The following is a 17,890-nucleotide window of genomic DNA, read 5'->3' on the forward strand; positions in this document are numbered from 1 at the left end:
ATCATCCATTACAAGCAGGGATGTGGTCGTCCTTTAGGATTTGAGTTATAATATATACAGTGGTATGCAAAAGTTTGGGCACCCCTTAGGAAAACCACTGCATCAGTTTGTCACTTGCTGAGCTTTTGAAGCAGCAACTTCATTTTAACATATGTTATACCTTATGGTAACAGAAACATCTCAGTAGTGAAATAACTTTTATTGGTCAAACAGAAACATGTTTATGTGCATTCAAACAAAAATAGGCATGTGCATAAATTTGGGCACCCCTAAGAAATAATTCCATTAATATTTAGTATTGCCTCCTTTTGCTGCAATAACGGCCTGTAGACGCCTCCTGTAGCCACAGACAAGTCCCTTAAGCCTGGCAGGTGGTATTTTGGCCCATTCTTCCACACAAAACGTCTCCAGTTCAGTCAGGTTTCTTGGCCTCCGTGCATGGACAGCCTTCTTCAAATAAATCCATACATTTTCAATGATGTTAAGGTCTGGGGACTGGGATGGCCATTCCAGAACATTGTACCTGTGCTTCTGCATGAATTCCTTGGTGGATTTTGATCGGTGCTTAGGATCATTGTCCTGCTGAAAAATCCAACCCCGGCGTAGCTTCAACTTTGTGACTGACTCTAGAACATTCTTGTCAAGAATCTCCTGGTACTGCAAGGAATTCATGTGGCCCTCAACTTTAACAAGTTTTCCAGTACCTGTGCTAGCCACACAGCCCCATAACATGATAGATCCTCCACCAAATTTTACAGTGGGCAACAAGTTCTTTTCATTGAATGCAGTGTGTTTTTTTCGCCATGCATACCTGTTCATGTTATGACCAAATAACTCAATCTTGGTCTCATCTGACCACAGTATTTTGTTCCAAAATGCTTCTGGCTTGTCCAGATGTGCTTTTGCATACCTCATGCGACTCTTCTTGTGATTAACACTCAGGAAAGGCTTTTTGCACATCACCCTTCCAATGAGCTCTTCCTGGTGCAAAGTACGCTGGATTGTGGAACGGTGAACAACTACACCATCAGCAGCCAGATGTTGTTGTAGTTCTCTGGAGGTGGTCTGTGGCTTCTCTGTGACCATTTTCACCATCCTTCGCCTGTGCCTTTCCCCTATTTTTGTCGGCCTACCACATCTTTCCTTCACACGGACTGTTCCTGTGGCCTTCCATTTCACAACTACGTTTCTGACTGTGGAGACAGACAGTTTAAACCTGTCAGATAATTTTTTGTACCCTTCTCCTAATTTATAATGTTGGATTATCTTAGCTTTCAGGTCAGTGGAGAGTTGTTTTGAGGTCCCCATCTTGCCACTCCCTAAGAAAGAACCTAGGCCAGGCACAGCCAGCTATTACCTATGTTAAATAGCCTTTTTCATGATTGGTTCCACCTGTCTTTGTAATTGAAGGTCTAATGAGCTAATCAAAGCAATTTTGTGCAGCAACCTGTCAGCTATAAATCCGTACAGGTGTTGAAATGAATGCTATTTATAAGGGTGCCCAAACTTTTGCACATCCCATTTTTTGCATTTTATTTTATTATAATAAAACTATGTAATGCTACCCTAAGAATTTTGCTCTGGAAAACACTAAAACGTCTACATCTTTGTAGGAAAACAAATGTTGTTGCTGTGATCTTCTATTATAAAGGAAAAGCAAATTGTCATGAAATCTCAGAGGGGTGCCCAAACTTTTGCATACCACTGTATATAATGAATGATTCAAGATAACTGAAAAAAATGAATTATTTCTTAATTTTCATATTTGAAAATAGTTATATACTACCAAAATGAAAGGTTAAAAGGCCAGAAAGAAATCATTTTCTGTCTCCTCCTAAGCATTGCACTGCCACAACTCAAACTCACATAAATTGAACCTGAGATGAGATTTCGAGGCAAGCCTCCTAAATTAAAAAAAATGTAAAAAGAGAAACTAGACTTTTTACTTTGGTTTGAATTAGCTCTGCTTTTAGCTTATGGTAATATAATGTGTATGTACAAACTAGTAGGCCTGTGAAATATTAAAGGGTCTGTTTGTCTGGAACACACCAATCAGAGGAAACTATTCTGCTGCCGTGGTTACTGAGCCAGCGTTCCCTGTTTTGACTGTAGTAGCAAATTTGGCTTTATTTCAGACTAATTTCATATTGATTCATTTATTATTCAGCCCCAGCATGTCTCATCAGCTTGGCTGCTGTATTGCTAAACACAAACCGTCTTGGCTGTTCATTTATACACACATATGTGTGTGTTTAGAACCTGTTGTAGTGTGAATGACTTCATTTAAACTATGGATCCTAGCACTTTGCTTTTGGCTATCACTTTAATATTGAAGGTGATTCTAATCCAATACTCAGTTTGTCCTATTCTAGTCACTACTGTTAACTTAATCCAATAGTACACTTGACTTGGTTTAAGCCCATGCATCTCCCAACAGACACCATGGTTGAATTTCAGCCTGCATTTTTCCACAAACCCATTCTATGACACCTCTCAATTGAATATATGGTATTTGTTTCCTGTTGGGATAACAGGAAACATGTACACAAACAAAATCAAAATGCAGTATAAAAAACATCTAGGAAGACCTGAAGTAGAATTGTAAATGATGTCATTTCCCTGTAGCCTTATATCTTCTGTAAATAAAGAATAAAACCTGCACAACTAAGACATGTAGTGACTGCAAAGAGAAGGAAGTTCTAGAAATAAATGGGTTTCCAGGTTTAATCTCCACTCACTGTTTAGTGAAATAAAAAAGATGGTTGTCCATCAAGAGCCAACAAGGTGTTGAAGTGTCAAACTAACCCAGCACATCTGAAGACCGTCCCTGTCAGGTGTCCAATTTTTTATTAAAGCTGACATTTGGCAGACATCCCTCCTGAGAATTTTTTGTTTTGTTAGCGATGTTAGGATATATTTAGCTCTCCCTCTCTGGTCCTGGCTTTCTTCCATTGAGTAGTTGGGGTCAAGGTGTCTGAGCTCCCCCCCATCTGTGGCTCATCATTAGGCAGCCGCTGACACGCCGCATGTATTTCAATAATGAGCCTAGACAGCTGCTATAAAAAATAACTGGGGCTGGGATAAAACTGAGGGAAGCGAGCCATCACTCACCACGCTGAGGAGGGAAGAACGGGGAGAGAAGATGGATGCATCAGAGTCTCTGCTGGAGCTTTTGTAGTGTCCAGCTGTGAGCCCTGCACCAGGTTAAACAGTAATTGGTGTTAAATAGGAAGACAAAGACGGTCAAAGCTTCATATTGAGTCCAATCAAGAGAAAGATGCATACTTTATTCTTCCCCTAGTTATTTTGTCACAGCAGCAGTGTTGTCAAGCATGACACGAGTTAAAATGTGACTTTTACTTTATTTATCTGTTGTCTTTCTTATTACCCCTGTAAAGCGCTTATAAAATACATGTATATTATTATTTAAAAAATATTCATAGGATACACATATCATTTAAAATGAACAGCAAGTATATTCAAATTCACAAAAGAAAAGACCTGTATATAGTAATATACCACACGTATCGGCATTGGATTATATTTACTTTTCAATTGTAATCCAACAATGGAGGGGGCTGTTCCCCTTAGATATGTGATGTTGACCTCTGTAAAATAACATGCAACTCAAGTTCATTTCTCGTTTGTGTTTTACCCAGGTATGTTTAAGTATCCTCAACACATGGCATGGCAGACCAGAGGAGAAATGGAACCCACAGACCTCAAGCTTCTTACAGGTGAGCTTCAGATCCATCAGGCAGCCTCCTGTCAGGAGGATCAGCAGGGCTGGTTCTGAGTCTTTGTGTCGCAGGCTGCAGTTTATCTGTACCCTGTCACCACAGCGCCCCGGGCTCTGTATTAATGGGCCGAGTGCATCAACAGCTGACATGAAGGATCCCTTTTTAAAGCCGAGTTATTACTTTGCTTTGGCGACATTGTGTGGGTGTTAATCAAAGCAAACACAAACCACTATCATCTCTACCTGGGAGACATGCGCACTCACACACATCACTCATCCTGGACTCAGGATCAGAAGACTTCAGTTGCATGTTCAGCCAAGACGTCACGTTTTCAGCTTTGATTCAGCAGACTGTGTTCATGTTTTATCCTGAAAATGCTCAACTCTAGACTGAGCGTTACGGGGGATACACAGCTGTGAAGACAACCAAGACCAATCGTAGCTAAACTGTCAAATGTTACATTTCCTCATGTTTTCATTTTGTAAAGAGACTAGTTTATATGTGTTTACAACATATAAAGCCAGTGGTGTAAAGTAACTAAGTACATTTACTTAAGTACAATTGTATGCTACTTTATACTTCTACTCCTCTACAATTCAGAGGTAAATGGTGTATTTTACTCCGCTACATTTATGTACTACCTTTAGTAGTTGCTAGTCAGATTTGGATTAATGATGTGAAATATACTCAACCCTTAAATCAGACTTTAGTTCACCTGGAGTAAATTCAGCAGCTACCCTGCAGTATACAGAGTCATTCAAACTAGCTGCACCTTTACCAGCTCTGAGAACACTTTAATGATCAATCATTATAAAACATATCAGAGATATTATTCTGAAATGGACCAATCAGACAATGACTACTTCTACTGTCACTACTTTAAGTACATTTAGATGAGAGTACTTTCTACTTTCACTGGAGGAACATTTAGAATACTTTTACTGTGACAGAGTATTCCTACACTCTGGTACTTCTACTTTTACTAAAGTGCAACATCTGAGTACTTCTACTTTTACGCAAGTACAAGATCTGAGTACTTCTTACATCTCTGTCTAAAGCCTTAGACATTAAGCAACGGCTGGTTATCTTTAGTGGTGCACAGAGGTATGGATCTTGAACGCAGCACGATGACATTCACACACAGCGAGCAGGGGCCCTTGGAAAATGATCCCTCCTTTTTCTCTTTTATAAATCCCTCATTTGCACGGTTCAAGAGTGCATAGAGATGTCTTCATTGATTATCATTTCTTTTAGCGTGCTGCGGATCAATAATGGAAAATGAGGGGGTTTGAATAGGAGACAGGGGAGTAGGCTGGGAGAAATCGGTCATCAACAAGGCTGGATATTGCCTCTGAAATCTGGCTGATCACAACAGTTGAAGGTCTTTGGGTTTGGTTTCCTGATGGAGCTTACAGGAGCCCAGCAGCCAGCTCCAGGATGGCTGCACGGTCTTCAGCGCCAGGATCCTCTTTGTTTGTAATGGAGTGGGCGGCGTCCTTTTTCTCCTTGAGACAGACATTAATCGAGCTGGTAATACAGATATATTGAGGGGATATATCTTTATGGGTCCGAAATATTCCTTGCTTTTGTCAGAGTCCATCCCTGCCAAGAATATTTAAGAGGCTTTAGATGTGGAGGACACTCGGGGTGTCCGTGTAATTACCAAAGGATCAGGGTTACACCGAACCACTGGGACACCTTCATGTGTTGCAATGTGTGCAGAGTTTTAGGGCAGGAGGATTTTTGTATTTATCTATGGGGAAACTAGGTTTTTCATAAGTTGCTACATTTTACAAAAATAACAAACAAATAGAATACAAATAAATTGAGTATAAGAAGTTAAAGAAAGGATGTGCTATAACATTACAAACTAAACTAGAGATTGTTAGAAACATGCTTAAGTTCAGCTGTTTGAAATAAAATAATCCAAATATGCGTATAAACCATTGACTGTAAAAATAAGGTATAAACTTATGAAGCTTAAGAAAGAGCCAAAAATATTAGAAAAAATAGAGGTAAAGAAATTGCACATTGCACTTCTATTTATTGCATGTGCATTATAATAAACATGGGTGTATCATTACTAATAATCTATAGATAAAGATAATAATGGATAGGATACTGCAGATTTGTATAAGTGTGAAGTCTTAGTGTCAGTCTGTTGAGGGAAGAGTTGAACAGCTGTTTGGACTTTTTAAACCATTGGGTATCCTGAGTCTTCATTTCCCCTCCCTATTTTTTCTTGTGTAGGTTCTTGTGTCGGTGCAGTCCCTCATCCTGGTGGCTGAGCCCTACTTCAACGAGCCGGGGTATGAGCGCTCCCGCGGGACTCCCAGCGGCACCCAGAGCTCCCGGGAGTATGACGGCAACATCCGGCAGGCCTCTGTCAAATGGGCCATGCTGGAGCAGATGCGAAACCCCTCACCATGCTTCAAAGAGGTAGGAGTCACTCTCCTGTTTACAAAGAGGCTCGGATGTTTCCTCTAACACGCCGCTCTGTGTGATAGTGTAGTTTCTGGATCAAGTTGAACTGGATCTCTATTTTTGTGGGCTCTCTTTGAACTGCACCTACAGAGGAATCAGGGTCATTTTTACTTTTTAAAGCTGGTATTTGTTGAAGAGGAGGGGTTCAAGATAGAATTCTGTTAAAGTTACTGATTGTATTCTTTGCGGAGGCAGACGTATTACTTTCTCTTCACTTCCACTCTCAATACACATTTCTAATATGATACAGAGATGTTTACATAATGCATTAGCTTCACACCTTTCGCCCTTCTTGACATTTCCCATCAACTGAAGAGGAATGAAAGCAACTTCTCCTCCCTCGGGCTGGTAATAAATCCCCCTGGTATTAATCCCTCGGTAGATGACATTGTCTGGAGGTTGGCCAATTTCTCCTCCCCCCTCTCTTTCTCCCAGTTTTTTGATATAATGTAATCCTTTATATGGTCTCTGGTTAGACTGATAGTGCAGGGGAAGATAACAATCTGTCAGCCGGCTCATCCAGGGCAGCTTCATTCAGAGATGTCAAGACATGAGCGGAGGAAGAGGAGACGGGCTGAGCAGGGGGAAGAACCACAAGTGATCCCACCACTCTGATAGGATTACATGATACACATTTTATAATAGAAACATAAACATGGAGTGAATTCATGAATAGGTTTCCAAAGAGTTGTTTTATGTATTGGATTTGGCTTTACTGCTCTTTTGGCTTAATGAAATTGAGCTGAAGGACTTTTGAGGAACACATTGATTTGTTATTCTTCTGTATATTAAAATGTCTCCAGATGAATTCTTCTCCACACCTATGCTAGTGGTGTACATGATATACAGTTATACAAAGCTTGATCACAATCCTGTTTCTGTGGGAGCTGGGCCTCGATATTCACAAGGCAACAATATTGTAGGGCTGACTATTGAGGCTGTCAAGTTTTTGGCAAATATTAGAATAAGTTCAGAATATAATAATGTACTGTAATTCAGCCTTTAAGACCTGGAAAGATGCTCATGCTATATTACCATATCCAAGATCAAAGACGATACCCACTATCATATCACATATTGATATCACATCAGTTTATTACACAGCGCTTTGTTCTACATGAAAGAAATAATAAACGTTTCATTTCTTGTTGTCTTTTGTAAGCCGTCAGTTGGGAAAGTCATTTATCTTTTAAAAATCACTTAAATATAAATAAAAGAAAACCTCTTCCTCTTGAATATCAAAATGTGACTAATTGTCTTGTTTGAGAAAAACTGTCACAATTGATTTAGTACTAATTGGAGAGTTAAGTAGTGTCTGCTGGTGTCATTATCATAGTGGGCAAAGTGAAGTCTGGTAACTTTTGCTTTAATAATAAATGAATCATTTAGCCATGATATGGGCTCCATGGAATTACACATGCGTTCATGCGTTGACTATAAATCCCAGAGGATTGCTAATGCTTTGTATTTTGAAGGAGGATAGTGTTCTAGATGTAGTCTTTTTCCACCTTTTGTGAGGCTCTTATATCCCCCTGCAGTGAGGTTCTTTAGAAGTATTCTCTGAATCCATCACACAGCAATGAAGTCCCTGAGACTTGGATTCACCTCATTGTTGGAATCAAGCAGATCCTCAGGCTTTTAAGATTTAGTTGAGAGCGGGAGTAAACCGTTGTGAGTTGGTAAACCCTTCTCTGATTGTATCCACAGACAGCTGCTGGTATTTATGTGTGATCTGAAGATGGTATATTAAAAATCTGGCCTTTCCACAGTTGGATTGGATGAAATGAGGAAAAAAGAGTGTATGACATCACCCAGCCGGTGTGTGAAACGGAGCGTTGTAGCGAGAGATATTGAGGGGACTGGGGAGGACATGGCAGAGGCAGCTGGCTGAGCAATCTCACACATACGCTCTGAGAAATTCAATTAACCTTGCTGAGAATCTCCCATGTGCTTTTCTCACCCCCTGGCCTTTTAGCACCTTAAAGTCTCCAGCTGAGACAAACATCCAAGAGAGGAAGACCAGGAGCAGTGGCTTCAGTGCTGCCTTCTGTCACATGAACATAAAGACATTAACAACTATTACATTTATACTAGTCAAGCTTGTGGCACTCAGTGAAGTGCATATCTGCAAGGGCGCAGCTCTGTCTCCTTAAAGTATTAGAATAGTTTTATATTAATTACTGGTAAGACATTCTTGGAAAATGGCCCCACATTTAAATTTGAATTTCATTTAACTTTTTCTCAATCAGACTGAAAGAATGTGTTCAAGTTAGCTGCTATCTGTTTTGGAGGTAATGTTATTTTTAATTGTTGCTATAACAATCAGTACAGAGTGATAATGAGGAGCAGATCATATGTTCTACATGACAACCAAAGCTTCATCAATTTTGTTTCTATTTTTCTGTAACAATCTTTTATGGATATAGCTAGGTGGGAAGCTAGCTATGTAGTAGCTATCTTACCTATTAGCCTGCCTATTCAACTGACATGGAATGTGCCATTGATGAGCACAGCACCATTCCTAGTTGCTTTGTTAAAAATCAAGAGATCGAGATATTGAAGAGATATGCAGGAATGCGTCCAGTCAAAATAAATGTACCCGCAGTGTGCCAGTAATCTGCCACAAAGTGAGTCCCCTGTGAGGCTGCTCTTGCCTCCTCTCTGGTTGGTTTCCTCTGGCCCACCCTGCTGAAGCTGCAGCGCTGTCTGCTGACAGTGTTCCCCTCAGCTGTTCCTCTGCTCCCCCTGATCTGATGTGTGACTGACGCTGTCTCCTCTCACTAGTCTTAGCACATCCTGTCACTCTTCATGAAGAGGCATCTTAAGCTCCTCTTGACACTAAATGTGTCAGCTTTATGAGAGGTGAAGAGAGGGACCCTCTCAGTGAGCCATCAGGATGGTTGAGTGCAGATATGAAGCACATCTGCAGGTCTCCAGTGTTTGGCTCACAGCATTGTTTCTCTATGAGTAGATGTATGGTTCCTTACCACCGTCCCTCTAGGGGTAACTCCCATGTCTCTTAACATGCAACCCTGCTTCCCTCACTTGCGTCTTTTCCTTGCGCATTAGTCCCTCCCATCAGGGATGCACGGAGAGACGCAAGAAAACAACGCAAATAGAGAGGAAGCATGGAAATGAGTTTTAAGAGCAATGGGACGTCCTTTCCTCGTGTCGCGTGAAGTGATCATGAAATATGTTTCCAATAAAGAGATTTCTTCCACTTTGTTGTTCAGATATGACACATTAATTGAAACACTGTATAAACTGAGGAGTGATTCCCTTGAGTTTGATGTCTGTTAAACTGCTCTCAGGTTAAGAAGCATCAGATCAGTGATGCGCTGCAGCGTCCAATCTGACAGATACACAGTAAGGGGGCGGGGCGAGGGGCTGAGGATTTCACCGGAGGATGTTGTGGTGGCTCCTCGCTCCTCCGGAACAATTTAGCACCATGGGACGCTCCTTAAGATGGCGCACACAAATCAACCTCCAGTCAGACTGAGGAGCGAGGAAATGACAAATAAGAGAAGTGAGATCTACCCTTGGCGTCTGGAGGCTGACTGAAAATCCATACAGTAGCTTAGCCTGTCCTAAAACATGGCCTCCATATGAACCAGTTGGATTGTCTCAGTTTGCTCTGCAGCTTCAAAAGCCTCTGCTTCTACTTCTGCTGTTTCAGCTGGTCTCTCTCTTCTGATGAATGACAGCAGCCACTTTGCTAGCAACAGCTTTACTATTATCTGTCAAGAGTCCATGCATTATTCCTCATGTTGACCTCATTTGGAACAGAGATGCTCCCCTATGACAGCATGTCATGAAGCTCTGATGACCAGGCAGTCTAACGTTGAAGCCAAAACACTCCACCAGGATTCCATCATCTGCTAACACTTCATCAGGATGTGTAATATAGAATCATTTTGACCGTTTGGAAATTGGGACCAACTGTTTTCAATGTCTGGAGGGTGCAAAGAAACAGACCAGGCAACCAACTCCAAACAAGTCAGAGAACATGAAGGAGCCGAAGACTTTAAAGGGAGCTTCTGTTTTACTTCAGTCAGTGAGAAAAGAAGCCGATGGCTGCCATTGCTTGAATTGATTGGAATGGAGAGACCCCTCTTGGTTAGAGTAAGCCTTGTTTTCTTGGTGTTACTTTCATCTCACTGACGGCCTGTGTTCCAACTTAGAGTCACAAACAAAAAGATGTTCTTCCATTCGGGAGTTCAATCTTTGACTTGGTCTTGTTATGAACTGCTCATGCTCTGCTGGTTTAAACCTCACTTTATCATTTCCATTTCAGCCCTAGCAACACAGGGCCAAAGGTTATTCAGTCAGTTGTTCCATTGGTTATCCTTTACTTGCTTTTTTTAGCTATGGTTCTGTTCCCTGTGAAAACACCAAATTGATAAATGTTGGCTATTTGAGTCCCTCTCACAGGTTTCCTTCCACCGCGGGCCCTCAATAGTCTGTGCTTATCTCGTAAGAAAGTCCTTTTCATCATCAAGGCTCACATACACCCAAATCAGGTTCCATAGGACAAGCTCAAGACCCTGCTGCTGTTCTCTCTCTCCTATGAGCGTTGGATTAGTGGAATCACCAAGTTGTTTTGTGTGTGTGAGCCTAGTGTTGCCACATGGTGTTTTTAAAGAGCTGCAGAGTACAGGCTTGAATTATGCAGCAGCAGATTGTCATGTGGAATTAAGGACAATGAGTCTGGTGTTAAAATATGGATCGTGGTGTGCATGTGTTTGGTGAGAGCAGGAGAACACTCATTAAAGTGCATGTGTGAGGTCACTGTGGAACTCACTCATTCTGTGCTTCTTCCATCTTCTAACCATCAAACCAGTTGTCTCTTTCTCACCAAGCTGCTTGCTGGTGGTCTTGTCTTCTATTCGAGGGTCATGATGCTGACTTCGGGTCTGAAATGGCTTTCCCACAAACTTCCTTGTCTGCCAGTGCAATGATGGATACCTCTCTGCAGGTTACATATGAGAATAGCCTAAAAAACACTTGTATGAAATTAAGAGACCGGAGTCTTGGTTCTGATACCAGTTTGTTTTACCTTGCTTCAAGAAGGTGCATTTTTAAAATAAATAAGCCAGAAGTCTTCAACTTATTATTGCTTTGTTTTCTTTACAAAATAAACCTGGTTCTGGTTCCTCGTTACCTCAAGCCCCTAAACTGAACTGTTGAGAAACGCTGCAAGCATTTACAATAAACTGCCTCACTGCTGTTAGAGCGGGGAAGAAGTTTCTGAGGAATCAACCCTAAAAACACACAGTGTTAGCCCGGCTGGTGCTGAGGCTCTGGAGGTGGCAAGGTTGGAGGATCTGTTGGTTTATGAGCAAATACCACATGAATACAAGCATAGCTGATTAGATTCCCATCGGCCATAGCTGCTTATTATAAAATGTGCACATGCTAACTCACCAAACTAAGTTTGTGACCTTGATCAAATTAAACCTGCACCACATTGGCGTGTTAGCATGACCTTGTGAACATGTTGGCATACTGGTCTTTGAAATGATGACTTTTTCGGTGGAGTTAAGGTAACGTTGTTTGAAGTTGATGAGCGTTTGTTGTCAGTACGCCATGTTTGAATCTGTTTCATGTGCGGAATCAAGTATTCCTGCTCCATTTTGGAGTTCTGCATTGCTCAGTGTCGGTAGAGCTGAGCCTCAACACTCTGATGATGAATTACAGAACACTAAGAATACAAAAGTTTTTAATGGCTGCATGATTTGGTCTTGTCCTTGAACCTGGGTGTGTGGAGCGTCTCCCCACGTCCAGCTCTTGCTCTGACGCCCTGTGAAATATTGAGAGGACAGCATCACCTCAAAGGTCACTGGGTTTATCAGCAGCCGGTCTCTCCATCAGAGAGCCTTCTCTGACTGCAACAGCTCAATGAAGTGTGTGTGTGTGTGTGTGTGTGTGTGTGTGTGTGTGTGTGTGTGTGTGTGTGTGTGTGTGTGTGTGTGTGTGTGTGTGTGTGTGTGTGTGTGTGTGTGTGTGTGTGTGTGTGTGTGTGTGTGTGTGTGTGTGTGTGTGTGTGTGTGTGTGTGTGTGTGTGTGTGTGTGTGTGTGTGTGTGTGTGTGTGTGTGTGTGTGTGTGTGTGTGTGTGTGTGTGTGTGTGTGTGTGCGTGCGTGCGCACATGTATTTCCTGAAAGGTCATTTGTCAAAGCCTCCTCACTCTCATCATGGTTAGCATACAGCGCTTCCTACCATGCGTTGATCGATGGTCATGTCTAAATACCAAAAGTTAAACGGCTGCTGACCCTCCCCACATGGAGCCCCGGGGAACCCCCCCTGCCCCTTAAAGCACATGGCTGGACATGTCCATGCTTAAGGTCAGGCCTGTGCTGCCGTCTTTATGTTTCTTATCATGGCTCCATTACTCTCCCCTGTCTGTTCAGCTGTTCACCACACAACTGTGACCTTGAAGCATCCCTCTCGCTGGGGACCCCCGCCCACACCACTGATTGTTACTTAAGGAGGACAGGGAGTGGGGGGGTTGGGTGGGAGGAATATTGACGGGAGGAGAATGGGAAGCAGCCTCAGAGTGGGATGATGATGGAGAGAGGAGGGAGATGTAGAGGGAGATGAGGAGAGCAGAGGGAGATGTAGAGAGAGGAGGGAGAGAGCAGAGGGAGATGTAGAGAGGAGGAGAGAGCAGAGGGAGAAGGGGGGGGGGGTGTAGAGCACTGTTTCCCAAAGACTGGGTCGCGACCCTCAGCTGCGTCCGCAATGAAGCGAGTGTGAGCAATGAAACCATGAATGAAACAGGGGAGGGTGTAGTAGTGGAAAATGACGCTAGCGCTAATGCTGGTATCGTGCAGGGATCTGAGCCTCCTTTGAAAACACAAAGAGTTGCAACAGCAAGGCCGTACAAAGAGTATTTTTTGAATTATGGCTTTGTGAACTATGCTGGTCCTAGTCAGGATGCACGGCCAATGTGTGTCCTTTGCAGTGAAAAACTGGTGAACGAGAGTCTGAAGAGACATTTAGAAACACTGCACCCTGATCTGGTGGACAAACCGTTAGATTTTTTTCAAAGAAAAGCACACGAGATTAAGTCATCTGCAAACGTTCTCCGGAAAAATGTTACATTAAATGACAAAGCCCAACTCGCATCCTACAAGGTTGCTTACCGTGTGGCAATTGAGAAACAGCCTCACGCGATTGCCCAAAAATTTATTTTGCCCGCCGTAATAGATATGGTTAGGGCAGTCATTGACGAAAAGGCAGGTGAAAAATGTTAATGCATCCCGATGAGTAACAACACTGTCTCCCAAAGAATACATGACATTGCAGACAACCTGGAAGAGCAGCTTGTTGACCGACTCTAGACTGCAGGACCTTGCTGGTTGATGTTAAGTATGCGTGGGGAAATGGATTTATGGAGGACTTGTGTCGCTTGGATATTCCTACTGGAACCACAGGTGAACACATTTTTCGTGTCTTGAACGACTATGTGGTTTCGCGTGGACTTCACTGGGGGAGTTGTGAGGGCACAACGAGCGATGGGGCCGCAATCATGACAGGCAGGAATAGTGGAGTTTTAAAAAGAATAAAGGAGACAGCAGGCAAGCATATTCCATGGAATCACTGTTTCACACACCGCCAGGCATTGGCATGCAAGGGAACACCCCCCGACCTCGACAAAACGCTGAACGAAGTTATTCGCGTTGTTAACTTCATTAAGGGCAGTGCACTTAACAGCCGGTTGTTTGATCAACTGTGCACTGACATGGGAGCAGAACACATGCACTTACTGTTTCACACTGAAGTGCGCTGGTTGTCCAAAGGCAGAGTTTTGACCAGAGTCTATGAACTGAGAAAGGAAATCCATTCATTTCTCGTCCAGAAAAAGAATGCTCTTGCCGATTTATTCACTGATGATTGGCTTCTCAAATTGTCTTATCTGGCCAATATCTTTTCATCGCTCAACGAACTGAACTTGAACTTGCAACGACGGCACGACAATGTTTTCCTTAATTGTAAAAATATCCAGGATTTCCAAAAGTCATTGAAGCTGTGCCTTGCACGACTCAAACGGCCAAACCCAAGTCATTACATGTTTCATGTGTTGCAGCACGTTGAGGAATATGATGGTGGAACACTTAACTGCTCTCATTCAAGCTCATCTCGCTGCGCTTATTGAGAACTTTGAGCGCTATTTCCCAACAGAGAGACATTCTGAATGACAAGTCCGGCAGGAAAAGCTGAGTTGTTGCAGCTCAGCTGCGATCGCACTCTGCAAAGACGTCATGAATCTACGACCTTACTGTCATTTTGGATAAGCATTTCGTCGGAATGTCCTGTCCTCAGTAGAGCCAGTATTGTTGTGCTTATTCCCTTCACATCAACATACAAGTGCGAATTGGGATTTTCTGTTATGACAAATATGAACACAACGCACAGAAATATACTTAACGCAGCGCCTGATATGCGTGTTGCGCTCTCCTCCTGCACTCTGGACTGGAACGCGCTACAAAAACGCAGGCAGGCCCACCTATCCCATTAGCCAGGCAGACCCTACATGAGATGTGAAATTAAATGACAGATTTTTGATATACTTCAACTGTCACTTGAATAGGCCTATATTCAAAAAGAGTGAAAACAGATCTAATGAAAAAAGAAGGTTGTATATATTTGGTATAATTTGTAGCCTAATCTTTTATTGATGATTTTGTTCCTTGAATTTAGGCCTAATGTTGATAGGCATATTCATTTAGAATTAAATGTAGGCCTGTTTTTTATGATTTATGGATACTGTCTATTGACTTGGGTCGCGATGGCTTGTGTCTCTCAAAATGTGGGTCCCCAGAAAAAAAGTTTGGGAAACACTGATGTAGAGAGCCGAGGGAGATGTGGAGAGAGGAGGGAGATTAAAGCGCTCCTCAGACCCTCTCTGCCTCCCCACTGGGAACCAGTAAATCAGCAGTCCCCATGATACCTGAGGCTATCCCGCCGTCACCCAAAGCAGCAGACACATCCAGCACGGCATACTGATGGCCTGGCCCTGGAGACTGTTGCTAGGAAGATGAGAGGCAGGGATGCAGGGGGACTAGATGTTGAGAGAGAGAGAGAGAGAGATCAGTGTGGCTCAGGCTGCTTTTAATACCGCAAGTGATTCTGAAGAGCCGGTCTGGGTTGGGTCACGCTGAAACGCTGATCCTGAAACATCTTCTTTCTGAAGCTGACGAGTCTGGGTGCTGGGGAGTGTTTCTCTGATGTATTCAGATGATTGACAGGTGTCCAGACGCATGTTCCCGCTGAATGCCTGGTGCTGTCAGACCCACAGTGGGTCAGTCTGAACTCCTGACGGGGGGGCAGAATGTACTGTAACACTGGAACATCAATTAGCTAACACACATTCAATAATGACATAATGATTCAACAGAAATGTGCTTTTGTTACAGCGGCTATGAATCTTTTATTTGTAAGCAAAGCCTTTGTTGTCCCCCTGTGTCTAAACTGTCCCCCGTCGTGTCTAAACTGTCCCCCGTCGTGTCTCTGCAGGTGATCCACAAACACTTCTACCTGAAGCGAGTGGAGATCATGTCTCAGTGTGAGGAGTGGATCGCTGACATCCAGCAGTACAGCAGCGACAAGAGGGTGGGCCGCACCATGTCCCACCATGCCGCTGCACTCAAGGTAACACACTGAAATCTGAGCAATGTGTGGAACATGTAGAGGGAAAGGGATGATCCACTTCCTGTGAGAACATAAAGTCAGACTGTACCGCTGAGTGAGCCCAGCTGCAGCACAGTTTGTGTTTTAGTCTTCCTGTCCTGCTAGTTGACATCAAAATCACATTTATCCTCGCTGAATAATCCAGATGTCCCACAGCTGCTGGACACCTGAACACAACACTTTAGAATATCTTATTTAGTTTCCATATTTCAAAGATCACATGGACCCGGTGACACAGCAGCAGCAGCAGAGTGAGACAGACACACAGATAGTACGCATGGAAAAACCAGAATAAAAATCAGATGTTACTCAAAATAAAACAGGAATATAGATGTAATGACTAGATTAACTAAAATGAGTTGTGAGGTGACCCCCATCCCGTATAACCTCCTGCTCTTCTGTCAGCACGGCACATGTTTTTGATCTGATGAGAGAGCTGTGCTTACTGTTTTGCTGTAACATTAACCCTGCCCCTGTGCCCCCCCCCCCTCCACAGAGGCACACGGCACAGCTCAGAGAGGAGCTTCTGAAGCTGCCCTGCCCCGACGGCCTGGAGCCCGACGGAGACGACTTCTCTGAGCGCAGCGCCGGCCTCCTGCTCAAAGAGCTGCCAGGCCCCGACGCAGAGAAGCCGGGGGGCAGCCAGGACAGCGAGGGCCAGCTATGAGTCCCGTCGCCCACCCACCCGTCGCCCCATCCATTCCCAGCATCTCAACCCCTCCCCCTCCCTCCCTCCCCTCTCCTCATGATGATTATTACTCTCCAAAAGACTTGATGGCTTCAGAGCACAAGCCACCACTTTGTCAATATTTGTATGTAAAGATCTAATAGCAGATAGCCGGGAGGGGGGGATGTGGGAACCGTGAGACGAACTATGAAGTATGCTATGCCCTTATGAAAACAGTCGGAAAAACTTTTATTTACCTGTAAAAGAGTGTAAACATTTTGTGCTTTTTCCAATTGTGAAATAACCACTGATTGGTCTGTTATTAAACTTGTTTATGTATACATAATGGCAGAGAAGATGACAGATTATATAAGGGAACTACCTTTAGAAGAATGTTTACTGAATGTTAATTTCCTTTCTTTCTTTTTGACTGTTAGAACAAGAACAGTTGTAAACGAGGGTCTGGGGTCATTCTTTAAGGAAACTATTTAAACATGAGAAACCAGAACAGATCTGAGATAAAAACGCCCCGCCGGTCATCATTGCTTCTTCTGATTCCTCCCGGATCATCCCGCTTGAATAACGGCTGACACGTTTTAATGCTATGTTGTCCCCTTTTACAGGCTCCAAATTAAAAAAGCACCATTCTCTGGATCAACTTTTTGTTGCCTCTCAGAAATCTCCATGAGCGTTTTGCATCGACATGACTAGATCGTAAGACTGTGGCAGAGCATCATGGGAAATGTATTTTGAAGGCTTGTGCATGTGTATGTGTGTTTTCTGTGCGTGTGCAACAATCCCCAGTGAGATACAAAGCTGTGATGTGCCTTTGATCTACACCATACCACCAAATACTCCAACTGAGTACCTTTACTGATTTCTTTGCTATTTCTACAAAATAACGATTCTGCTCCGTCTGACTACAAAATGCTTTCATCTTTTTTTTATTATGTTGAACTTCAGTGAACAAAAATGCACTTTCTATTTTACTCACTCCTTAGAACAGTCACATTCTCCTTTTGCTAGGACATTAAATGGAGCTTGAAAGTACGGATTGATTGTGCGAATGATTCTTTCTGCGTGTCAACAAACATCTCCACAAGAGAGACTGGAAGTCCAGAGACCCCGGACAGCTAAAAGTATAGTACAAGGTCCAAAGAAAATACACACGACATCCGTTTTCATTCACATTCTTTATGAATGTCGTTGGAACAATCTGAATCACAATTCCTTAATTAGTGCCGCAGCGGGGACATTCACATGGTTACAGCAAAAGTGGCATAGCAGATAAAAAGTAACTTAAAGAT

At 43.0% G+C, this 17,890-nt stretch overlaps 1 protein-coding gene across 1 annotated transcript in view; it reads left to right on the top strand.

Annotated features, from left to right (window-relative positions):
- Nucleotides 1–17,633, top strand: part of birc6 (baculoviral IAP repeat containing 6) — a 90,091-nt gene extending 72,458 nt beyond the window's left edge. The window contains exons 71-74 of the mRNA XM_063874736.1: nucleotides 3,660–3,737; nucleotides 5,991–6,179; nucleotides 15,743–15,877; nucleotides 16,413–17,633. Coding sequence (XP_063730806.1) covers nucleotides 3,660–3,737; nucleotides 5,991–6,179; nucleotides 15,743–15,877; nucleotides 16,413–16,583 — 573 coding nt within the window. The 3' untranslated portion in view covers nucleotides 16,584–17,633. The remainder of the gene's footprint in view (nucleotides 1–3,659; nucleotides 3,738–5,990; nucleotides 6,180–15,742; nucleotides 15,878–16,412) is intronic.
- Nucleotides 17,634–17,890: the final 257 nt, after the last annotated feature.

The sequence above is a fragment of the Eleginops maclovinus genome, chromosome 22, assembly GCF_036324505.1.
Source record: "Eleginops maclovinus isolate JMC-PN-2008 ecotype Puerto Natales chromosome 22, JC_Emac_rtc_rv5, whole genome shotgun sequence".
NCBI classification, from domain to species: domain Eukaryota; kingdom Metazoa; phylum Chordata; class Actinopteri; order Perciformes; family Eleginopidae; genus Eleginops; species Eleginops maclovinus.